The following is a 27014-nucleotide window of genomic DNA, read 5'->3' as shown; positions in this document are numbered from 1 at the left end:
CGAATTCAGAAGGACTATAAAATGGTTCCGATTCATTCACACTGTAATGAATGACGACATATATTATTGATTCACTTATTATCCACTATTAAGATTACATTCATAAATTAAAACATTATAATATACAAAATCGCCATTTAGCGTACAAGGAGCGCGGCCCACGAGCTACGACAGCCGACCAATCGTCGATTCACAACTGTTCTGCAGGGGGGTGGGGGGGGGGTGTCCCTTTATATCTCTTTGGAAGGGTGGGCTTCTGACCACTATTCCTGAGTTAAAAATAGCTCCAGAGACAGCAGCACTCTCCAGTGACACGGTCAAAAGCAGCGACTGGATGTCTTGTGTTCAGTGGGTATGAGATGGGATCTGGGCCTGGATTCTAACTCGTTCAAGTGGTTCAAATGGCTCTGAGCACTAAGGGACTTACCATCAGAGGTCATCAGTCCCCTAGAACTTAGAACTACTCAAACCTAACTTCCCTAAGGACACCACACACATCCATGCCCGAGGCAGGATTCGAACCTGCGACCATAGCAGTCGCGCGGTTCCGAGCTGAAGCGCCTAGAACCGCTCGGCCACCGCGGCCGGCTTCTAACTAGTATTGCAACTAGTTCTAGAAACATACAATGAAGGCTTTCACGACCGGATCGTACTGTTGTTGTCCTTAGAACACAACAGGACCAACCATACCTCTGAGAATGAGCAACGTAGTATTGGACGGAACGTTAGGAATAGAAGTATTACATGGACCACGGCCATATAACCCGGAAGAATTATCAACAAAAGTTCTAGAAACAGTCTCCCAGAAACTTTCAGTCATGTTATACCATCAAGCTTGAGACATGGTGAGCTCCATTCCACATGAGGTTGCACCAAACTGCCGATCAAGTATACTTGAGCAACTTCCGGATCACATCGGCCCATTTAGAACGTTTTATCCTCAGCAAATTTTAATGTTCAGTCCTCTTTCCTAAGCTAAATCTCTTCCTGCGGGGCCAGCTAATTTTCATGAACTGATAAATTTTATTTTATTTACTTTGTGGCCGGATACCCGTCCTATGGTCACAGTTGTCAATTAATCTGAGGGATGCAAGTTGTGAGTTGTGCGTGCCGTCTGTCTGTGAATCTTGCAAACTTTTGATCTGTGTGTAATTATATTTTAACTGTTTGCATGTTTTTTTTTTTCTGTGGCGCCGTTTGTAAACCTGCCCACCACTTTCCTAGTAGAGTGTGGAAGACTACATACAAGCATCAGCGGTCGTTAAACTGCAGCAGGGATTCAATCCGGGTGTATTTCATATCACTGGCTCACAAACCAGGCACCTGCACGTTAAGCAGTAGGAGCAAGTTTGCAACACATTAATATTCCTATCTCTTGTACAATAATACAACATCCCATTCCTTTAGCTTAGCGATGGATGTATACATGATTGTGAATTGTTGTTTTAATCATGATAGCAGCGACGTTTCGTTTACTAGTAATGTATCCACGAAGACCATGTATTTGAGCCACAACCCATTTGAAATTCTGATTTGTAGTGTGCAAATAGACCAGCTGTAGTGTTTTTCTGCCATCAGTTTTCACACATTCCAAAGTAATTCTCGTGCAACGAGAGAAATTTTGGTCAGGATTTCACCATAGTAAGTAATTAACATGTTCAACTCCGAATTTATGATTTCCATACTGTGATTTTGCAACCGAGTTGAACAGATCTACACTAGCAGACTCCTGGTAGCTTATAATAAATGTAAAAAGATAGACAGCGTAGTTCTACTGACCAGTAACAACGATCACATTCATAAGTCTTGAGAGAGAATCCCTTCTAACGAAGCATAATTTAAAATTTATTTAGAGCGATTTGTTGAAATATTTCTCAGTTGCAGTGAAACACCAAAGACTAGCACAGAATGCTCGACACAAATCACATAAAGAAATTCACGAAATTTCTCGTTTTATGAAGTGATTTGCTGGAACACATGAAACTTCCGCAATACCATTATAGAAGTGCTAGCAACAAATAAGTAACACAAATACTCAATTACCCTTACACTTATTGCAGTTCCTGCTTGATCACTTGTTATACACTCCTGGAAATTGAAATAAGAACACCGTGAATGCATTCTCCCAGGAAGGGGAAACTTTATTGACACATTCCTGCGATCAGATACATCACATGATCACACTGACAGAACCACAGGCACATAGACACAGGCAACAGAGCATGCACAATGTCGGCACTAGTACAGTGTATATCCACCTTTCGCAGCAATCCAGGCTGCTATTCTCCCATGGAGACGATCGTAGAGATGCTGGATGTAGTCCTGTGGAACGGCTTGCCATGCCATTTCCACCTGGCGCCTCAGTTGGACCAGCGTTCGTGCTGGACGTGCAGACCGCGTGAGACGACGCTTCATCCAGTCCCAAACATGCTCAATGGGGGACAGATCGGGATATCTTGCTGGCCAGGGTAGTTGACTTACACCTTCTAGAGCACGTTGGGTGGCACGGGATACATGCGGACATGCATTGTCCTGTTGGAACAGCAAGTTCCCTTGCCGGTCTAGGAATGGTAGAACGATGGGTTCGATGACGGTTTGGATGTACCGTGCACTATTCAGTGTCCCCTCGATGATCACCAGAGGTGTACGGCCAGTGTAGGAGATCGCTCCCCACACCATGATGCAGGGTGTTGGCCTTGTGTGCCTCGGTCGTATGCAGTCCTGATTGTGGTGCTCACCTGCACGGCGCCAAACACGCATACGAACATCATTGGCACCAAGGCAGAAGCGACTCTCATTGCTGAAGACGACACGTCTCCATTCGTCCCTCCATTCACGCCTGTCGCGACACCACTGGAGGCGGGCTGCACGATGTTGGGGCGTGAGCGGAAGACGGCCTAACGGTGTGCGGGACCGTAGCCCAGCTTCATGGAGACGGTTGCGAATGGTCCTCGCCGATACCCCAGGAGCAACAGTGTCCCTAATTTGCTGGGAAGTGGCGGTGCGGTCCCCTACGGCACTGCGTAGGATCCTACGGTCTTGGCGTGCATCCGTGCGTCGATGCGGTCCGGTCCCAGGTCGACAGGCACGTGCACCTTCCGCCGACCACTGGCGACAACATCCATGTACTGTGGAGACCTCACGCCCCACGTGTTGAGCAATTCGGCGGTACGTCCACCCGGCCTCCCGCATGCCCACTATGCGCCCTCGCTCAAAGTCCGTCAACTGCACATACGGTTCACGTCCACGCTGTCGCGGGATGCTACCAGTGTTAAAGACTGCGATGGAGCTCCGTATGCCAAGGCAAACTGGCTGACACTGACGGCGGCGGTGCACAAATGCTGCGCAGCTAGCGCCATTAGACGGCCAACACCGCGGTTCCTGGTGTGTCCGTTGTGCCGTGCGTGTGATCATTGCTTGTACAACCCTCTCGCAGTGTCCGGAGCAAGTATGGTGGGTCTGACACACCGGTGTCAATGTGTTCTTTTTTCCATTTCCAGGAGTGTAACATTGAGTTCCTTATTGAAGGTGCAAAGCTGCTATCTTCTAAAACGATAAGTGTGTTTGGCGTGATGTCTTGTAGTCGAAGAGCTGTCAGAGTTATATAAAGCAGGAGAAATCCTTCTTGGCAACTTTTATAGGGTAAACAATGCGTGTCTTTCACACTAAGGATTATTTAAGATTATATCTTGTGTTTTAATTATTAGACGAATACTACAGACTGAAAAACGTATAGTGTAATTAACTACCTATCGTGACTTTGAAATTAAATTTTCTACTCATTATACACCCTCAGACTTCAAGAAAAATATAATAATTCGAATCCCAAAGAAAGCAGGTGTTGACAGATGTGAAAATTACCGAACAATCAGTTTAATAAGCCACAGCTGCAAAATACTAATACGAATTCTTTACAGACGAATGGAAAAACTGGTAGAAGCCGACCTCGGGGAAGATCAGTTCAGATTCCGTAGAAATACTGGAAGACGTGAGGCAATATTGACCTTACGACTTATCTTAGAAAATAGATTAAGGAAAGGCAAACCTACGTTTCTAGCATTTGAAGACTTAGAGGAAGCTTTGACAATGTTGACTGGAATACTCTCTTTCAAATTTTAAAGGTGGCAGGGGTAAAATACAGGAAGCGAAAGGCTATTTACAATTTGTACAGAAACCAGATGGCACTTATAAGAGTGGAGGGATTTGAAAGGGAAGCAGCGGTTGGGAAGGGAGTGAGACAGGGTTGTAGCCTGTCCCCGATGTTATTCAATCTGTATATTGACCAAGCAGTGAAGGAAACAAAAGAAAAATTCGGAGTAGGTATTAAAATCCATGGAGAAGAAATAAAAACTACGAAGTTCACCGAAGACACTGTAATTTTGTCAGAGACAGCAAAGGACTTAGAAGAGCAGTTGAACGGAATGGATAGTGTATTGAAAGGAGGATATAAGACGAACATTAACAAAAACAAAACGAGGATAATGGAATTTAGTCTAATCAAGTCTGGTGATGCTAGGGAATTAGATTAGTAAATGAGACACTTAAAGTAGTAAAGGAGTTTTGATATTTGGGGAGCAAAATAACTGATGATGTTCGAAGTAGAGAGGATATAAAATGTAGACTGGCAATCGCAAGGAAAGCGTTTCTCAAGAAGGGAAATTTGTTAACAAGGGGTATAAATTTAAGAGTCAGGAAGTCATTTCTGAAAATATTTGTATGGAGTGTAACCATGTATGGAAGTGAAACATGGACGATAAATATTTTGGACAAGAAGAGCATAGAAGCTTTCGAAATGTGGTGCTACAGAAGAATGCTGAAGATTAGATGGGTAGATCACATAACTAATGAGGAAGTATTGAATAGGATTGGGGAGAAAAGACGTTTGTGGCACAACTTGACTAGAAGAAGGGATCGGTTGGTAGGACATGTTCTGAGGCATCAAGGGATCACCAATTTAGTATTGGAGGGCAGCGTAGAGGGTAAAAATCGCACAAGGAGACCAAGAGATGAATACACTAAGCAGATTCAGAAGGATGTAAGTTGCAGTAGGTACTGGGAGATGAAGAAGCTTGCACAGGATAGAGTAGCATGGAGAGCTGCATCAAACCAGTCTCAGGACTGAAGACCACAACAACAACAACAACAACTCAGTATATTTAATTTTGTTCAGTTATTGAAACCATGGAGTTCAGTCCGCTGTTTAGTCTTCAAAATAATCGGAAACGACTTTTCTGCAAATTAACGTACACTATTGTATTTAAGTATTTACTAGATTTGGGTAGAAAGTGTTACATCACCTTTGGTCTACTGGAGATTATCTTTCGTAAGAGGCAACAACATTTGTGTTGCTAATACAGCGAGAAAAAGTAATATCTTTTTAACGGAGGAAATAAAGAGGTAAGTTAGTTGTCTAGTTGTACCTTCCATAGATTGTTGTACTAGTATTAAGAAATGATGTTGAAGGTTATTTTACGATTATTTATAAAAATGGCTACATGTTGATCATTTACAAGGTTTTTTTTAATACAGATGTAAATTAGTAAATCCTACCCACCGTATTTTACATGATACATAAATAGAAATTATTCTGCGGAATAGTAGTAGACAAGCAGAAATTCTCTTTTCAAATTTAACTTTGTTGTCTGTCAGACAATTTATGTCACTGTGTAAGTAATCAAAAATTTTGGTGGTAGCATTGTGCATCCCTTTCTGCGCTAAAGATCAGTTCAATGTTGGCTAAGGAATGCAATTTTATCTTCTGATAGTGTAGTTATATACATGACTGTTCCTTTTGAACTGCAGTAGCCCATTTAAATAAACTTCTTGAAGGAATAAATATAGCGTGGAACAGTAGTCAGAATGCCTATATCCTGAAACAGATTCCTACAAGATGATCGTGGATGAACATCGCTTACTATTTTTAAAACAACTTTTTCAACTACGAAAACTCTGTCTTAAAGATGAGTTTCCTGGAACATCATACCGTACAACATTATTAAAGGAAAATTTGGAAAACATGTAAACTTTCTAATTTGTAAGAATGAATGTCAGTTACAAAACATATTTTATTATTAGTAATATTACGATTATTAATATTCCTGCTACTACTGCTGCCAGAGGCCCTCTTCAAACATTTGAGAGTATTGTCTCGAGGAAGAGGAATGAGAAGTGAACCAGTTAGCAATTCAGTTAATTATCAGAAGGATGCAGGTGGTACTCGTAAGTGAGTAAAAGAACTATGAAAGTTTTATTGACACTTGTTGTTTGGATAATTAATGTACTGTAAATTCGATGACTTAATACTCTTCAATATAAAGAAAACTTATTACTAGCAATAAATTGCTTGTGAAGAGCACATCATACTGCCCACAAAAACATGACACACATTTCAAATGTGGGCAAGAAAAGTGAGTTCAGATAGTTATTCGCACCTCTTAAACCAGTGGAAAAGTTTAGGGAAACAACTATTTGTTTACAGCTAAATAGCAGGGAACACGTGAAACAGAATGGTTCAAGCCGGCCTCGGTGGTCTCGCGGTTCTAGGCGCGCAGTCCGGAACCGTGCGACTGCTACGGTCGCAGGTTCTAATCCGGCCTGGGGCATGGATGTGTGTGGTGGCCTTAGGTTAGTTAGCTTTAAGTAGTTCTAGGTTCTAGGGGACTAATGACCACAGCAGTTGAGTCCCATAGTGCTCAGAGCCATTAGAATGGTTCAAATAGCTCTGAGCACTATGGGACTTAACATGTATGGTCATCAGTCCCCTAGAACTTGAAACTACTTAAACCTAACTAACCTAAGGACATCACACAGCACCCTGAAACAGAATGTGTTGTAATAAACCTATACTCCTGTCCTAACACAGCCCAAACTCAACAATGGCTACACGGTTCAGTGTACAAAGAAGATGGCATAGATCTCCACAATTAAATCCAAATTTATGTGGAACCAACAAGTAAAACACTTCCACAACGTTATAAACTGTTAATGAAAGCATTCTGGAAATATTTTCTGATATTACAACACGAATAAGCTGACTTACGGCCACTTGCTCTCACGTACAAATAAAGTGGTATCATATGTAAACTGAAAATGGAGAGGGAAAGAAAGGAAAGAAAAGGGAAAGGATTAGTGACGTCAGTTGCATCGGGAAATTACTCGTAATTAGTGGCGACGAGCGAAAATGTGTACTGGACAGGGATTCTAATGCGAGATGTCCTGCTTTCTGGGCAGGTGCGTTAACTTCTGCGACAACCCGGTTTTAGTTTGTTAATGTCAATAGGCTTTGCTCTATTTAAAAAAGCGTGTGTTTGCACAAAAAATACCCTTTCTAAGTATTACTACAATCTGTTGACTGACTAACAATACGAGCCCCTGACTACCAATCCACTCTCTGAAAAGAGCACGTCAATAGCACTTTCCAATTCCGCAAAATCTGGGGTACAAGTTTTTGGTGATTCATCCTGTATGTAATATAAAGCGATTGTGTAGTGCCATGCGTACTGATTATGAACAATCTGTTTAGATTTTAAAGATATCAGATCAACAATTCATGCCAATAAATTGAACTGAACTGAGACTGACCTGGTGGTTTATGGACTCCACTGGCACAAGGCCAGATGGCTGGCTGTCATGTATTCGTACTAACCACAGCCTGTGGTGGCTGCCAGGCAGGCAGGGTCTCCTAGCTGAACCCAGGATCCACGACGACTGGCCCACTCCAGCGGATTCCGCTCGAAGCTCAAAACCATCAGGGCTGTCTGTAGGTTTCTAGACCAGCATAGATCTCCACAATTAAATCCAAATTTATGTGGAACCAACAAGTAAAACACTTCTACAACGTTATAAACTGTTAATGAAAGCATTCTGGAAATACTTTCTGATATTACAACACGAATAAGCTGACTTACGGCCACTTGCTCTCACGTACAAATAAAGTGGTATCATATGTAAACTGAAAATGGAGAGGGAAAGAAAGGAAAGAAAAGGGAAAGGATTAGTGACGTCAGTTGCATCGGAAATTACGCGTAATTAGTGGCGACGAGCGAAAATGTGTACTGGACAGGGTTTCTAATGCGAGATGTCCTGCTTTCTGGGCAGGTGCGTTAAGTTCTGCGACAACCCGGTTTTAGTTTGTTAATGTCAATAGGCTTCGCTCTATTTAAAAAAGCGTGTGTTTGCACAAAAAATACCCTTTCTAAGTATTACTAGAATCTGTTGAATGACTAACAATACGAGCCCCTGACTACCAATCCACTCTCTGAAAAGAGCACGTCAATAGCACTTTCCAATTCCGCAAAATCTGGGGTGCAAGTTTTTGGTGATTCATCCTGTATGTAATATAAAGCGATTGTGTACTGCCATGCGTACTGATTATGAACAATCTGTTTAGATTTTAAAGATAACAGATCAACAATTCGTGCCAATAAATTGAACTGAACTGAGACTGACGTAGTGGTTTATGGACTCCACTGGCACAAGGCCAGATGGCTGGCTGTCATGTATTCGTACTAACCACAGCCTGTGGTGGCTGCCAGGCAGGCAGGGTCTCCTAGCTGAACCCAGGATCCACGATGACCGGCCCTCTCCAGCGGATTCCGCTCGAAGCTCAAAACCATCAGGGCTGTCTGTAGGTTTCTAGACCAGCGGCGACACTATTCGACTAGGTGCGTCCAGCCGTACAATGAGTGGCCAGGAGATTGTGTCGACCGAATGCTTGATTCAGAAGAATGATTTTCCTGGGTGAGCCACGAGTGAGGTGTTGCAGGAGCCAAGCTCATCCCGCACTTTCCATTGTGGAACCTTGAGGTCACAAAATGGTTCAAATGGCTCTGAGCACTATGGGACTTAACATCTGTGGTCAACAGTCCTCTAGAACTTAGAACTAACCTAATGACATCACACACATCTATGCCCGAGGCAGGATTCGAACCTTCGACCGTAGCGGTCGCGCGGTTCGAGACTGAAGCGCCTAGAACCGCACGGCCACACCGGCCGGCCTTGAGGTCACAAGAAGATCCCTTAGGTTCATTGCTTTTTAACATACAGTCAGGGAAAAAAATGCAACACAAAAAATTAATGTAGAATAAAGAAATTGCGGGATTACATTTTTGGTTAGGTAATGTATTTAAATGCTTAACACTGAAAGATCACATTTAATGTATGAGCCAGATATGTCATTGCAAATGCGAAATACTGGTATATTAATAAGCAGTGCAACCGCCAAAATGTTAAATGCACACACGCAAGTGTGCGTGTGCTTGTTGTACAAGTGTCGCATTTCAGTTTGTGGGATGGAGTTCCATGGCTGGTGTACTTGGTCAGTCAATACAGGGACGGTTGATGCTGTTTGTAGAAGACGCTGGAGTTGTCGTCCGATAGTGTCCCATGTATACTCCATTGGAGACAGATCTGGTTATCAAGCGGGTCCAGACAAAATATCGATACTCTGAAGCGCATTTTGGGCTACAGCGGCGGTGTGTGGGCGAGTTTTATGCTGTTGGCAAACATCCCCTAGAATGCTGTTCATGAATGGCAGCATAGCACCTGACTGATACAGATTTGCACACAGGTGTGCAAATTGAGCGCTTTGTTCACTCATATTCGTCTACCGCACCGCCCTCAGTCGTGGTCTGCTGGAGTACGGATGTTCGGAAAGGACGGACTACGGTCGGACGAAGCTCCGTGGGTCGGGGAGAGGCCACCCGACCTCACCCACTCGCGGCGCTGCTGTTGTCACCGTTTTGGTTGGTTGATTCGGGGGAGGGACCCAAACAGCGAGGTCATCGGTCTCTTCGGATTACGGAAGGAAGTCGACCGTGCCCTTTCAAAGGAACCATCCCGGTACATGCAGGATTGCCGGACACGGGTTTGAACCATTCTTCTCTCGAATGCGGGTCCAGTGTGCTAACCACAGCGCCACCTTGCTCTGCTTTTAACAGCAGCTCTGTGTGACTGTGGGTTGGACTCGCTTCTACAGTATTTACTCCCACTACCTAATGGAACTACACATAGCTCAGTTTTGTTAACTTGTGGAGATGTATTCGTGGATGATAGTGTCCAATCGTGACAGCATTACCATCCAGAAGAGAAAATATCTTGCGTTATAAAATAAGGAGATCTGGAAACAGTTTGACAACTAAGTAACTTCGAACTTTTGTAGTGCCGGTCAGTCTCGGAATAAAAAATCACATTTTTTTAACGCCATATGCTTTATTTATACAACTTTACATATTTGTATGTATTTTACCGCCTAAAAATTACTCCGCAGCTCGTGGTCGTGCGGTAGCGTTTTCGCTTCCCACGCCCGGGTTCCCGGGTTCGATTCCCGGCGGGGTCAGGGATTTTCTCTGCCTCGTGATCACTGGGTGTTGTGTGGTGTCCTTAGGTTAGTTATGTTTAAGTAGTTCTAAGTTCTAGGGGACTGATGACCTCAGGAGTTAAGTCCCATAGTGCTCAGAGCCCCCCTCACCCTCAGCCTAAAAATTATAATTCTTAACACAATCAAAACTGTTTCCAAATTATTCACTGTTAACTCCATAATTCCTATGAATAGTCAGCGTATCATAAATTTATTTAGGATCAAGTCTGCTTCATCTTGAGAGAGGACAAGTTACTCTCTCACCTATTTTTCATATACGGAAAATTATTAAAGATTTTATTACAACCTGATGCACCAAGAGTGAGACTCAGGAAAGTTCACAGCCTGAGCAGACGTTGTTGGAGCATTCCACAGTAGAAACAACTGCTACAATTAGTTCATACTAACGCTTTTTTTTTGTATTTCAGATAGAATTTAAAAAAAAAATATGACCCTTCAAGGCGTCGAACACGTGACATCTGCAGTCAGATACGCTATTCGTTGCTCCACCGAACGTCTGTCTCAAGCAACTGCTCTGCTGAGTGTCTTATAAGAAGGAAACCAGCACTAAATTTTGCCAATAGTAATTTTATTGTGCTTTGGGTCATAGCTCAAGACTGACAATCGACAATCTAGTTATGATATACGGACCCATTTACAGAAGTTCTGCAGTTCCTTAGTTTTGAGTGGGTTCAAAGATGTTGGAGCGAGCAGAGAAAAGAATGTCCTTACTAGCACATATCGCCGTTCTAAATGGGTGGAATATAAATGCATCAACTTTCGCAAGGCTTCCACTATCAGCATACAGAAATTCCTTTCTGTTGTTACTTAAATGTCGTAATTGCATTTTCCATCAATAAACAGCTAAGCTGTTTGCAGAAAAGGTAGGTAAAAACCTCGTAGCTTCGTCTAACGCTCCTATAACTCACGTATAGCTTCATCTTGCTACTACTCTGTGACTTCATGTTACTCAGCCAACAACAGAGCGCTTTCGATCACGTGACCAGATTTTGATATTTGACGATTTTTTAAGCTTTAATTACAAAGAAATGAAATATATTTTGTGAGAATATTGACTAAGTTTTATTTAAACATGATAATCGATCAGAATAACAACAATCGGAATCACATATTTATGACAGGGAAATAGCCTGTTCTTCTGTGTGCTCCTTCTCCATTCCTTTCAAATGCCCAATTTTCTTAGGTATTGCAGTTATATCTGGGACTTGTGGTTGTTAACAACACGCACCCCCTGCGTACCAGTCCTACTCATCCGGAACATCTAAATTCGCTCTCCTCAGATTCATTACATGACGCTATAATTATCCACATTCATGGGAACTATTCGCCTGTCATTCCCCTCCTGTGTGCGTACAATACTACGTTTTGCAGACCAGCGTAATGGATCCAAGATGTCATTTTCTTCTAACGGTTGGACAACACACACTGTACCCGCAGGTAGACTTGGCTTCACATTCACCCACAGTGACTTTCCGGTGCCACTAGACACACAACCATGCAAACTAAACCTTAATGCTGATGTACGCAGTTCAATTGGTTTGTACATTACATTGAACGACCCTTCCTACAGTTCTGCATTGACAATGGTTTACCCTAGCTGAAATAACATTCCAATAAGCTCCACAGTTCGCTGTCCAAGGTCAATTTTGACATGATGTTGAAACAAGAAATCTACCGCTAGGATCATGTCATAGCCTTTGCTCACGTGTGGTAAAACCGCCACGCACTGATCAAATTGAACTTTCCCTATTCGAAAATCCATATGCACTGACACCAACATGTGACCTCCCCATCCCCCACTTCCTGTAACCAATAATGTGGTGGGTTCAACTTTCTTTCACCTAGTAGGCCCTTACTAGCCATGGACACAAGCGCTCTGTGTCCAACAAAAACTGAAACTTTCTGTTTCCTATAAATCCTACCACTGAACATGCCATCTCTGGTTACATACTTGTAGCATTGAAGTTAAATGAGAACTTCTTTAGGTGAACCTTGGTCTCCCTCTACCGATTGCTTAACTTTACCAAATCCATTCCTTCATTCTCCACATTGCTGATTATCACCTCTGCCCCTATTCCCTGGTGGCTGGAAACACTGCTTCTGGCCATTTATTGTATAACACACTTGTAACACCTTATGCTAGTCAAAAACACTGTCTGCTTATCACGTACCCCTGATGCTATGTCTGTTCCCTCACAGTGAATTGCCAACTGAATAGCAGAGTAAAATTCCCTCAGTGTCCCTTCACACACCTTTCTAGACATATTCACTGGCAACCCCCTTCAAACGAAATCCAGTGTCCTCTGCTTGGCCTCTTGTACCAGAACCTTATTTCTTCCAGTTCATAAGTGTGCTTGTTCGTCTCTCTTATCCAATCTGCGATTTTCTCAACGGTTTCCCATTGCCTCTTTGCTATCATACTCAACCTTTCTTGAATGTAACATGTGATATTCTGTTTTTTTTCTGTACTTTATTTTTTTTAAATCTCTGCAATAACCATTCCTTCAACTGCTCAAACCCTGTCGCCTTTCTCAAGGCCTCACAACACCTCACATACGTTTAAGCTTTTTCTTAGCCATGTACAACAATTTGATTATCAGTCTAGTCATTTATCACAGCCGACGCTTCCAGATCCTCTACAAAAGAATGGTCATTGCTGCAGAGAGATACCCCAGCAATTTTTAAGCATTTTATTTTCCTTTGCCTCACGTGGTGCAGGTGTCCGTTGTCCTGTTCACGTTGAATTCCACTCACTTGCCGATCTGGTTGCTCTGTTTTACTGAGGACGCAGCCCCTCTGCCCACGGCCCAGTTGTGACAGCTATGGTGAGTCACGCAATCCCAGCAGTGAACTCTTCGATGACGGATGTGCACGAGCCTGTGGTGACAAGTAGCACTTGCGCAACGCCGATCCACTCCCTGTGACACGGAATGTGGATGCTGGTGTGCAAGCCTCGTCTGCAGCAGCCGGAATCCGACCCCCATACAGACAGGTGTCGATTATCTCGCTGGAAGACCTGATCTGGTCCACTGCTGGCTGACTCCGAGTCCCTTGTGAACCCAGCTTTTAATGCTAGAAGCTTTCTTCTCACAAACAGTACCTGCAACAGAGACAGATGTAATACTTCTCCCAACTTGTCAAAACCAAAGAGTCAGTAGTAGGGCAGCAGGGACACCACACCACTCTGCATTGCTGCCAAATTTATTCAAAATGATGGCTCCTAAATAGTGGGCATAGATGTGGCAACATCGCACTGACGCCATGGAGGGAAGTTCAAATTTTGGCTCGAAAATGGGTCAATTTGGCTACCTCTAAAAACGACTCTGGCCCAACTCCCCACTTACCCTCCAGCCCCCGTCTGTAAATTGATGGGAAAAGGACTCAGTCTGTGATGGACTGATGGATATAGTGGATGTAAGATATTATTTTGGATGCAGTGCCATACATTCTTTATTTGAGTTGCCATTGATGACCACTAGATGGTAACTCGATCCAGGGTGTTCACTTTGAGGCCCAGAGGCTAACTTTCCTAGTTCACAACACCTTCACCGCCGGCCGCGGTGGTCTCGCGGTTCTAGGCGCGCAGTCCGGAACCGTGCGACTGCTACGGTCGCAGGTTCGAATCCTGCCTCGGGCATGGATGTGTGTGATGTCCTTAGGTTAGTTAGGTTTAAGTAGTTCTAAGTTCTAGGGGACTAATGACCACAGCAGTTGAGTCCCATAGTGCTGAGAGCCATTTGAACCATTTGAACACCTTCACCATAGAGTGCTATTGACCTTCCCTCTCCCCTCTCACGATGTAATCCTGTGATGTGCGTACTGTAAGGCGTTCAGTACACACACCATCAGATTATTTGACTCGTCACTCTAACGAAGTAGGCGAATTTCAGCAATATGTCTCGTGGTCTTATCGTGGCAAGTTTATCTTCTGCCGTTAGGTCAGACGATAGAAATGCCACCTGCATGCTTAGAGTAGCAGATTGACAGAGGCCAACTTAAAACAGAACTTGATTAATTTTCACACACATTTATTGAAATAGTAACAAGCATAAACCTTACGTAACTTGATTCTACATGCTATTTACAATTGAAAATCTGAAGTTCCTTTGGTCTTGGTACGGTAATCTTATTCTCACATATCTCTGATGCTTGACAAAGTGTCTATAAATTTCTCTTCGTGACTGTGTACAGGAATATGATAATCTTATTAGGCGCAGACTGAAACTTGACTACAGACTAATGCAGACTGGCTAATCGGAGGTCTGTACACTCGTTATAAAACCTCGCGTTCATGTATCACTGTGCGAGTGTGATCCGCGAGGACAAAAAGTTCTACGTTAGCAGCAGTCTCATTGGCTGCGTTACATATTAATACATGGATTGGCGGAAGCAGTATTTGGTATGTCTCTAAGGCAGCGCCATCTCATAGAGAGGAGACGAACGAGCGCTGCGCCTGCGCTGTTGTGCTTAGCGGGCCGCGCTCTAGTTGGAAAGTTGTGTACGTGCTGACTACATGGAACTGTGTACACAACAAATCCAAGGCAGCCTCGGGAAAAAATTGTGGGAATTCTTTCAGTCTGTGTCTAGATACAGGACTGGGAGGTCCTCATGATGGCAGGTTAATATAGTGTGCACAAGGCATTGTTTAAAACATGTTTTTAAGCATATTCCTTTCTTAGTTCTGAAATCGCAAAACACCTCGAAATTTACTTTGCGTTTAAACAATTTTGACGATGTTCAACAACTGCAGTACATTTTTTTATTCTGATAGCAAAAGAAACCACGTACTTACACTGTTACAAATCACACTAAACATATATGAACTTTCTCGCTCACTCTCCGTGCGCAGAGCTGCTCCACATCGGCCACCGGCCTCTGACAACCGCATCGCGGCAAAGTTTAGCACATCCTCTCAAGCTGGAAATACCCACAGCCTTCCTCCTCACTGACACACATTCTTTCTTGTCGTTGTACATGAAATGTCTCAAGACTTGTTCAATCTGGCGTTTTAAGCAATGTGCGCAATATTGTCACATACATATTTTGAAGATGTCACAAAACCCTGCAAATGCTGCTGCTTCAGAATATGTAGCACAGAAAATATTGATTAAACAGTTCGCTTCACATATTGAATATATGTCACAAAACTACTACTCGAAACACAACTGGATATTGACTCCAAAAAGATCGTGGCGTACATGTGAAACTTCCAAATTTTCCTCCCTGATACACTTGGCGCCTTTTGTGGGAAATAGATTGCGAAACCGATGTCAGCTGCAGTATCTGATATTTTACATCTACATCTACATGGATACTCAGCAAATCACATTTAAGTGCCTGGCAGAGGGTTCATCGAACTATCTACACAATTGTCTATTATTCCAATCTCGTATAGCGCGCGGAAAGAATCAATACCTATATCTTTCCGTAAGAGCTCTTATTTCCCTTATTTTATCGTGGTGATCGTTCCTCCCTATATTACACGCCAAAGCGACCATATTTGGAAGTCGAAATAAATATCACAGTAGCTCTAAACACAACGCTCACCACTTTCGAGTTTTAGCTGTTTGTTTGAATGCACTGCCAGGGAGACAAATGTTATAATCCTGTAGCTGCTGTGGTGTCCATCACTTTACTGTAACGCTGAGTGGGCTTAGTTTATATTTGCTGCTGGAGTCAGGGATATTAAGGCCCTCATTTCTTATTTTCCTCAATTTTCAAAGCACATTGTTGTCTAAGGACAGATAGTAAAATCAGAACTATTACATATCTAAAAGATCATGACATATTTTTAATCCCACAAAAGTACATGGAAAAAACAAACTCAAACATAATTCGAAACTCTGTGAATTTTCGATGTACTATAACTGCTGGTCTGGAGATACTCTAGAGCCAGAACGACAGGTAGGTGACAGCGTCCCATCTGTCGAATCAGAGGAGGCTGGTCAGCTTGGACATGTCTGTGAATACTTGAATAAAGAAGACATCAGGTGGCTCTCAGACATCACGGAACGGTCCGTAGATACCATCTCCCTAACTTGTTCTAGACAGCCTGTAGAGGCTCCTACGCTCTGCACAAAGGATGTCGTGTGAGTCTCTGATCTAACGGAACTTCCTGTGAATGGAGCATTCTGATTGGTTCTTACTGAATTAACTCGCCAAATTGTTGCTGCCAGTGTGGGAGCACTGTCCACCATTCTCTGTAGATGAACTAATTAGTATAATTCCAGCAGCAAACTATTCTATATGGTAGGAAAAACAAAGAGCACTATTATTCCAATGAAATTAAACACTACAAAAGTTATCTACAGATCATGAAATACAGAAACAACCGCCAAAGATACTTCCTCATTTACACTTCTCTACTACCGCGGATTAAAGCTTGAATTTTTCGGCGTGAAAGCAGTCTTCAACCAGGCTACAACACGACTATCGATTGTATCACCATACCATATCGATGTAGTAAACACAGTTCGTATCCTGCTCCATACAAATTCTTCAGTTGTGCATTTTGGACACTTGTACATATGCCGCAAAAACAGACAGATTCCCCCGCCCGAAAAGAAAAACATAGGCATATGCACCGTATATGGTCGCAGCACTAGATATTTCCCACGACGTCGGTCAGCCATCACCGCGGCCACTGGTCACTGGTCAACTGCCCCCGATAACCTGATGCTCGAGGAGAGCGCCTTCCGCGGACAGTGGTCACTCTAAGAACTGATGTGCAAAGGCTGGGCTGGTTCCCCCAGAACAAAGGCGTCCACTAAAGGTACTGTTTCCGATGTGGCCTGCTTCCTGCCATAGGTCCTGCAACAAGTTCCAATTATCTCCAGACTCTGGGATTACAAGAACATACGTATTTTCACATGGTTTCCCAGAATATCATAGCATTTATGCGATAGTTCTCGATATCAGCCACATAGCAGTATGCTACCAATCGCCTTCACAGTATAAGTCCTAAGATATAGAGTGGTAATTATACCTCTATAAAAGCTGAAACTTCAGCGAGGTTATTACGTGGGACATGCATGAAACCATTGACTAACTAGAAAGTTAGCTCGTCTGCGTAGATATTTACGTGTCAACTTGAAAATAGTGGAAACTGGTAGTTGCACTCGCATTTTTTTTATCGAATACCGATGGCAATTATATAACAGATTCGAGATCATCCTTGCACTTTACAAAGTCAACTACCGCTTTAATATAATCGTATGTGTTTCTCATGTCTAGAGAACCATCTGTTTTTCACCATCTAGATGCACACAAACACACATCACAATCGATGTTCTATCAACTAATTAAAGAGAGGAAATGTGTAGAATGGCAGTACAAGCAGTCAGCCGGTCAATTTACGCGGGATGGAATAACTTTCCCGCGCAAACACTCACCCATATTGAACCTTCTCAAATTTTCGCCGAGAATACTCACAATATGAAGGCTGCCAAACACATACTGAGTACTAGTTCGCTACTGACCCGCCTAGAGGTAGACACGGTTAGATTAGCTGCTTTCTCCAGTTCGGGTGGCTCAACAACAGCTCATACCTTAAGCTGGGAACATTAAGTCGTTTTAGCAACTGCTTACTTCTGCCATGTACCCGAACGCCAGTTAGAATTCTCCTAGTAAACGAGGCAGATATTTAATATGGTGATTTTAGAGAATGAGCGAAGTCTCGGACATACCCGCTCCTGACGGTTGTGGATCTGGAAATATTAATATCTGTATCCTCCTTGTGACTGAAAATAATTCATCCCCCTTACGGTTACTGCTACGTTGAAATCGCAATTCTCCACGTCATGTCCATACCTCCCCTTACGACAAGTCATAGGCATTTTCTCTGCGAATGTTAGAACACTGACCACAGTGACTTTACACCCCAACACCTGCTTTATAAGCCTGTTGATCACAGCGAATCTATCATACATCCCCTACTAAGTATAATACATTGACAATAACGGGAATGCTGAAGATACCAAACAATTAAAACGTACCCTTTGAAAAATTTATACAAGATTGGTCTATGTTAAACGTCCTCTTTGAACAATTATACACGACTGTGCTTAAACTGACACACAATATTTTTAGCGCAACGCAATCTGACTTTCAATAATCCCTACAAAAGAATGGCCCTGACTAACATTAACCTATACCTTTCACAAATCACTTACCTCACAAAAAATCCTCGTTACTCGAACTACTGCAATACAGCGAGCACCACTACTGCCAGCTAAATAAAAGATTCAAACTACGGAAGGCACTAAGTACTGATAGGTATAGTTAGCAAATGAAAGATTTTAATAGAGAACAAACAGTGTATTTACCTTAATAGTCAAAATATATATGATAGTTCATGACATCCAGTCTTACAAATTACAAAACTCCGCCATCTCTCTCCCCACGTCCACCACTGCTGGCGGCTCACCTCCAACTGCGCAACGCTACGCGCTGTTAGCATCCAGCTGCCGCTGCCCAACACTACAATGGCAGACAACAATGCAGACTAAACACAGACTGCACACGGCACAGCCAGTGATTTTTTCATACCGAGCGCTATGCGGCGTTACCAACAAGAAAACCTAAACAGCCTACTTACACAATACTGAGTGAAAATCCGCGATGGATAGACGTGTCTCATAGCTTCTTCTTGCGAGTGATTCCAGTGTGTCTTAGGAAGACAGGAGTAACCGTCTTAAAAGCAACCAGCCATTAAAAACACGGTGGCAACGTCTGTGTCACAGTCACCCTGTATAAAAAGGCGGTCTTGTTTCTACAGGCGCACACAATCATCGCTAGCGATATCCATCTTAAAAACCAAACAAGCTTTATAAACAGAGATATGGTATTGCCTCCGAATGAAGTGATCTTCCACAAAAACAGCGAAACACTGAATGTAGATGGTTATCGCTGGGGTTTCTATTAACAAGCCGAAAGCGTGGGTGCCTGTCGTTGGCGGTGCAAGTTCGTAATAAAAATCGCCTTCCTCACCGAATTCAGAACGTTATGCGGCTAAGTAATTTGCTATTAAGCCGATATTTGCAGTTTTCTCGTGTTGTCAGTAGGCATTTCTCACACTAACAAACAGTATTGAAGTGCATTCTATCTCGATGCCATTTCAGAGGTTCTGCGTTATATCCAAAGGTTTATAGGTGTGGGAGGATGATGGTTGATTGAGAATGATCACATACAATAGCTTGTGTGTTATGTGACGAATCAGTTTTAAAAAAAAATGCAACGCTAGATTGAGGTCTTGAGTAGTGTGCAAAATGCTATGACCAGTACACTGGCTTTTCAGATCTGTAGTGCTACGCTTTCTAGTAGATATTTTGTCTGCGATTTGGAATCGAGTCTCTACATTCAAGCAAGTGCTTTCGTTTGCTCCAATCGAAGTATCTTTAAATGATTACGGCCAATAATGAATCATATTTGTGGCACTCTCACCTCGGTGCAGCTTTGTCCATGTGGTCGTCTCAGTGTAGGTCAGAACTGAGCAGAAAACAATGAGTGCTACAGCTACCACCTTCCACAACCCGTGGAGAGCTGAGTTAATGCGACAGGACCATGTTTTGACCACTCGGTGGAAATGAGCACATATCTATCGGGGTAAAAGTGTCACACGCAAATTGACCACTATCTTTGATGCTCTCCTCAAAAGTGAACCGTATGCCTCTAAACTGACTTGCAGCTGCATTAAAGAATGACAAAAGGATGATGAGGAGGTGGCGGAGGAAATTAGTAGCCGGCCGGTGTGGCCGAGCGGTTCTAGGCGCTTCAGTCTGGAACCGCGGGACCGGTACGGTCGCAGGTTCGAATCCTGTCTCGGCCATGGATGTGCGTGATGTCCTTACGTTAGTTACGTTTAAGTAGTTCTAAGTTCTAGATGACCTTAGATGTTAAGTCCCATAGTGCTCAGAGCCATGTGAACCATTTGAATTTGAGATTAGTATTTGACGTCCCGTCGGCAACGAGGTCATTAGAGACTGAGGAAGCAAATTGGCCGCGCCCTTTTAAAGGCGCCAGCCCGGCATCTGTTGGAACCAATTTAGAGAAAGTGGATGGAGTGATCGGTTGAGATGGGGTTGTAACGAAGTATGATTTAATGTCAGACTTATGATGCATTGTGGAGGGAGGGAGATGTTGCTGCAGGCCATTTATAGCGCATTTAACCATTTTTTCCCGTTGGTCTCTCAGGGTGTATCAGTTGTATGGCATAACCTGCGTTCGACTCGTATACAATTGTGTGTTCCGTGTGTGACTTAGAGAACTGTCTATCTGCAGTAGTTAACAGCAAACCTCTTCGTATCACAGTCATCAGAGGACTTCCAATTGAATTTTGATGAAACACGTCCATCGATAGAAAACCTGTTTCGGCACCCTCCTCAAGATGAACGAAGATTTACACGACATACTCTAACCGCTGCTGTGTCCTGGGGCTTTCATAACTACCGTAATTCTATGGTAGTGGCAGGGGTTTGCGAGGTACTGCAATATCCGTGCATACAACTGCTTTACAGATGTTCTGTTTACGGAGTTAGTAGTAGCATGGCATGTAATTTCACTTGTCAAACACAGCTGCTACGCGTTTGTTTTCTTGTAAGAAGCATTCTCCGTTGCTGACGATCATTTTAGGGGACTGATGCGAGAATAGTATTATTTGTGAATAATGATCACATTGAACAGTGGGCCCTGTACACCTATGGAAAGCTATATTGTGCGTGTATCACAAAGACTTTGTGGTTTTTTTTTCTTTGGTGTGGAAGGATGCAGTTTTATCGTCCTAAAATTTGTCACCGTAGTGAGTGGCAAAGAAAAATTTCTGGGTGGATGGATGTCAGATGATGCACATACATTTAACATTATGGCAAGTTTAAGTGCAGAGCCTTGTAATCTTAGGAGTGCATGTGGTTTTGTTCTATGATCATTTCTCTCTTAGCAATACCTTCTTGCTACTGACTCCAGACACTAGAATAGTACTTTAGAATTGATAGCGCAGTTGTTTTACGTAAAATGCTTCAAACGCCGTCTGTCTAGAGCACTTTCACGAATAAAACCACATCTTTCTTCTTAAAAGTCTGTTATATCATCGCAACACTCTCACATCTACTATACACAGATAAGGGGTGTTACTGTCCTGGACATAAGCACATCTGGAGAGATCGGTTGCACTTGGATGGGTGCAGCAAGTAAGACTGGTGCAGAAAAGTTTTTGCTGAACACTAGTTATGGACTCAGCTTGCTCTGTTCTTTCACGAGATGTGGAATGTAGTGCGTATACTAGCCTCCTACTTCTGCTCAGCTGGAAATTAAATCAGTGACAGTGTTGCAAGGAGGTTGGTCAAAAACAATGAGAGGAGATCTTTCAATCTCTAAATTTATCTTAAGAGTGCGAGAATGCACTGTGAGTACCACCTGCATAGGGAAAAATGGGCAATCGTTCAAATGGTTCAAATGGCTCGGAGCACTATGGGACTTAACATCTGTGGTCATCAATCCTCTAGAACTTAGAACTACTTAAACCTAACTAACCTAAGGACATCACACACATCCATGCCTGAGGCAGGATTCGAACCTGCGACTGTAGCAGTCGTGGGCATTCGTAATCGCAAATTATGCACTATGATAGAAGTGCTAGAAATATGTAGGTCAGTATAGGACGCTGTCCGGTATACCTTGGTATAAAAATGTTCGAGAATTAACAGTGAATGGACGTAATGCACAGTCATTTATCTATAATCAGAATCTAGTATATGATAGTTGCAAAGTAGTGGAGGGGTGGTTTAGTGGTAATGCAGAAATTGAGAAGCATTCTGCCGTGTCACTGGTCAGTGTTGCAAGTACAGAAAAACTGGTAACAATGCTAAAATTGATTGCACATCAACTGTGATGCTTATTACAGTACATCAACAGTGTCTTCTCCATGCCATCCATCCATTGGTATGCTGCTGATTGCCACATAATGATTGACTGAGCCGTCTGGTGCGGCCGAGCGGTTTTAGGCGCTACAGTCTGGAACCGCGCGACCACTACCGTCGCAGGTTCGAATCCTGCCTCGGGTATGGATGTGTGTGATGTCCTTAGGTTAGTTAGGTTTAAGTAGTTCTAAGTTCTAGGAGACTGATGAGCTTAGGAGTTGTCGCATAGTGCTCAGAGCTATTTGAACCATTTGATTGACTGACATCACTTGTTTGAGACAGAGAGAGAGTCCCACTGGGAGCAACACCTTCTTGGGGTTGGCCAGCGCTGTAACAGTGATCGAGTACATGGCTGTAATATGAGTAATCAATTTATACGGAACAGTGAGCCATCTGCTACCCTGTCACTGTGAAAGATCCATTTAAATGTAGAGGTCATCAATGACCTTCAGGCAGCTGGTTGGAATCGCCTCACAATGATGCAATCTCGTCCAGTTTTCACATGTTGTCAATAAGAAACACTGCTGCTAACAGTTATTTCAGTCATCCTGTGTATTGTGGGAGCAGCAGCATAATTTACACCATGCAGTGCCTAGTTATCTGTGAGTGCCAATGGATCGAAACATGTTAATGTCAGTTTAGCACCTGAAACAGACCTCGAAGTCATCGTGATAAAATATATGGCAGTGTACAAAGCTGCAGTCATACACTGCTCTGATGTGTTACGCAAGAAAAAACAATGTATCAAACAACAACACAACAACCCTCTCTTGCGAATGATAATCTCTGGAATATGGTCCTCCTACAGAACAGGCAATGAAACTTTACACTAGTCTGTGCAAGTGATTTTGACCACTGGCTCCAGTGGACCAATACACATATGATTAATGGAAACACCACAAATGGTGAATGTCAACACCCTAGTGGTATTTGTTTCTCGATGTATCGGAGATGAGATAAATTTTTATTGAGTTCACTATCAGACGACATTACTGGAGTTTATTATAGTTCGTAATTTTTCTCTGGTTTGATGGTACAAAACAACGATGATAGAGAGAATGTATGGATGACAGACATGAATGCACCTTGAGGAGTGCATATCTCTTTCAGACTACAGTAACTGTATATAGTTTATGGGACACACTGCAATGTAGTTGCAAAATACGATTCTTATTCCAGTTCCCAGAACTATCATACTGTCTTTTCTGCTACGTCATTTTGCAGGAGAAAGCTTCGTTTGGTGCCAGCTTTACACATTGTACACAGTTGCCAGAGCTACGACAAATTGTTCCCATTTCGATCGAGCGGTGAAAACATTATCCTGCCGCTTTAACTCCACTCACAATGTTTCTCCACAGTTTGCTGAAGGTTGTAGATATAGCTAGTTCTGGCTTAAAGTGGGACAAACACATGGGCAAAGCAGCAGGGAGGACGCGACAGAGACTAAGGAACAGTTACAAGATGCAGAGGGACCGTTTAATAATATGTTGGTGTTTTTCTGGATGTGTCACAGAAGGTCCAACATGGCATCAGTACAGTTATTCCCTCCCATGTAAGTTGACTGGCGGACTACTTGTACTGCACTTATGAACTTTTCCTGTCTTTATGTGGTTGAGGAAACATCGATTGGCATGTGTGTTGTGTGCCGCTAGAGGTGAAAAACAGGTGGATAAGACTTTTTCTGGTTCTCTAGACTTGAGAAACATTGTATGTATCAAAAGCTAAGTTGACTTTGTAAAGTGCATGGATAATTTGGAATCTGTTATGTCACTGACATCGGTATTGGTTAAACAATAGGAGTGGAACTACCAGTTAAGCTAAGTTAGATAAATATAACTAAGTTAGTTAAGTGTAGCCCGCCCGGTTGGCCGTGCGGTCTAACGCACTGTTTCTGGGCGGGAAGGAGCGCCTGGTCCCCGGCACGGATCCGCCGGGCGGATTTGTGTCGCATCCGGTGAACTGGCCAGTCTGTGGATGGTTTTTAGGCGGTTTTCCATCTGCCTCGGCGAATGCGGGCTGGTTCCCTTTATTCCACCTCAGTTACACTATGTCGGAGATTACTGCGCAAACAAGTTCTCCACGTACGCGTACACCACCAGTACTCTACCAAGTAAACATACGGGTTACACTCGTCTGGTGTGAGACGTTCCCTGGGGGTTCCACCGGGGGCCGAACCGCACTATAACCCTGGGTTCGATGTGTGGCGGCGGAGCGGTGAAGTGGACTGCGGTAGTCGTCGTGGGGTTGTTGACCACTGCGGCTGCGGCGGGGACGGAGCCTCTCCGTCGTTTCTAGGTCTCCGGTTAACATACAATACAATACAATACTTAAATGTAATTCTGATGGTTTTACAACTTTCTATCGCCTAATCTCGCACAGTCTTTTAGTTCTTCTGCATGTACGGAAATGTAATTAGATTGGTGTACTTTCGTCGTAACGATATCAGATTTAATAAAAACAGCATGTGGTGCGTGAATGAAGACTCGAGCTCGTTCGAACACCCATCTCAAAATCTTAGATTGAATGAATGACTTTTGGATGTTATCGCAAACGGCCTCGCCCCAACTCAATAGCCAATGCTCCCCACTCCCTCCCTCCCCCCCCCCCCACCCCCTGGTATTGCCGGAAATGCTGTGCAATACAGTGACAGGTGTACATACTTGGAATTTGACATCCATACGTATCTTATCTGTAATAGAGATAGTCGCTACATCTCGCTGTGGGTCAGGCCGCACCATTCAGTAATTAGACCACCACTGAAAGCGATAATCAAGTTGGCTGTCGGTATGTGGGGGACACTGGCCTCACTCTTTGTCATCTCGGTGGCGACGTTGAGCCCAACCAGTGAGTAACAAATAAATTCCACACCTACTCTTGCACATATAGATGCCTAGCGGATAGAGAAATTTACATTTTAGAAAACAGAGCATTTGTGAGATGTTGCACTCATCCCTTGTTATTCGTTCTCACAATAACTTCGCCGAAAGGAATATTCGTTGTTAGCACCGCGTACATAACGAGATAATTAGAGACTGACGACCAAGTTGGAACGAACGAGACAGACTGGGAACCGGTCGAGACCTGTGGAAAGCAGCCATTTCGCCATTCGTTTACAGCGACTATGTCTACACCTACTTCTATCCCTGGTTCCCGGGTTCGATTCCCGGCGGGGTGATGACTGGGTGTTGTGTGATATCCTTACGTTAGTTAGGATAAGTAGTTCTAAGTTCTAGGGGACTGATGACCATAGATGTTAAGTCCCGTAGTGCTCAGAACCATTTGAACTAAACTACTTCTATACTCCGCATTCACCTTCTGGTGTGTTGTGGAGACTAGTTTGTGTAACATTGCCTCACCCTTCTTTTCCTGTTCCACTTGCGAAATGCTTGCTGGAGGAACAATTGTTGCGAAGCCTACATGCGATCTCGAATATCTCCAATTTTCTGTTACTGGTGTTCCTATGAGATGTACATCTACATCTAGCTCTACATGGATACTCTTCAAATAACACTTAAGTGCCTGGCAGAGGGTTCATTGAACCAACTTCACAATAATTCTCTATTATTCCACTCTCGAACAGCGCCCTGAAAAAAACGAACATCTAATGTATGTCTTTCCGAGCGAGCTCTGATTCCCCTTATTTTATTATGATGATCGTTTCTCCCTATGGAGTCGGCGTCAACAAACCATTTTCGCATTTGGAGGAGAAAGGTGGTGATTGAAATTTAAGGAGTAGGTTCAGCTGCGACGAAAAGTGCCTTTGTTTTAATGGTGTTCATCCCAAATCCCGTACCATGTCCGTTACACTCTCTCCCCTATTCCGCGGTAGTACAAAACGTGCTGCTTTGAACTATCTCGATGTACTCCATTATTCCTATTTGGTAAGGATGCCAGACGGCGCAGCAGTATTCCAAAAAGAGGACGGACAAGCATAGTGTAGGCAGTCTCTTTAGTAGATCTGTTAATTTGCAGTGTTCTGCCAATAATATCAGTCTTTGGTTTGCCTTCCTCAAAACATATTCTATGTTTTATTTACTGTTTAAGTTGTTCGTAAGTGTAATTCCTAGGTATTTAGTGAATTTGTGGCCTTTAGAATTAACTGTTTTATCTTTTAACCAAAGTTTGACGGATTCCTTCTAGCACTCTTATGGGTAACCTCACATTTTTCATTCTTTATAGTCAATCGGCAATTTTCGCAGCATACAGATATCTTTTCTAAATCGTTTTGCAATTTGTTTTGATCTTCTGATGAGTTTACTAGACGATAAACGACAGCTGCATCTGCAAAAAATAGCTTGCTCAGATTGTATCCTAAATCGTTTACATAGATAAGGATTGGCAGAGGGCCTATAACACTACCTTGGGGAACGCCAGAAATCACATCTGTTTTACTCAATGGATTTCCGTCAGTTACTACGAACTTTGACCTCTCTGAAAGGGAATCACGAATCCATTCACATAACTGAGACGATATTCTATAAGCACGCAATTTCACTACGAGTCGTAGTGTATATACACTCATGGAAATGGAAAAAAGAACACATTGACACCGGTGTGTCAGACCCACCATACTTGCTCCGGACACTGCGAGAGGGTTGTACAAGCAATGATCACACGCACGGCACAGCGGACACACCAGGAACCGCGGTGTTGGCCGTCGAATGGCGCTAGCTGCGCAGCATTTGTGCACCGCCGCCGTCAGTGTCAGCCAGTTTGCCGTGGCA

General features: G+C 43.2%; 1 protein-coding gene across 2 annotated transcripts in view; it reads left to right on the top strand.

Moving 5' to 3' along the window:
• LOC126356033 (trypsin alpha-3-like) overlaps nt 1-27014 on the top strand; it is a 307460-nt gene that overhangs the window by 172251 nt on the left and 108195 nt on the right. The window contains exon 1 of one of the 2 annotated variants that reach the window (XM_050006687.1): nt 25055-25134. The exons of the other annotated variant lie outside the window; for it this stretch is intronic. Coding sequence (XP_049862644.1) covers nt 25077-25134 — 58 coding nt within the window. The 5' untranslated portion in view covers nt 25055-25076. Of the gene's footprint in view, nt 1-25054; nt 25135-27014 lie in introns of those variants that run through there. 2 annotated transcript variants of the gene reach the window in all.

The sequence above is a fragment of the Schistocerca gregaria genome, chromosome 3 (genome assembly GCF_023897955.1).
Source record: "Schistocerca gregaria isolate iqSchGreg1 chromosome 3, iqSchGreg1.2, whole genome shotgun sequence".
Taxonomy (NCBI): domain Eukaryota; kingdom Metazoa; phylum Arthropoda; class Insecta; order Orthoptera; family Acrididae; genus Schistocerca; species Schistocerca gregaria.
The sequence above is the reverse complement of the archived record's forward strand: the minus strand, read 5'-3'. Positions and strand labels throughout refer to the sequence as shown.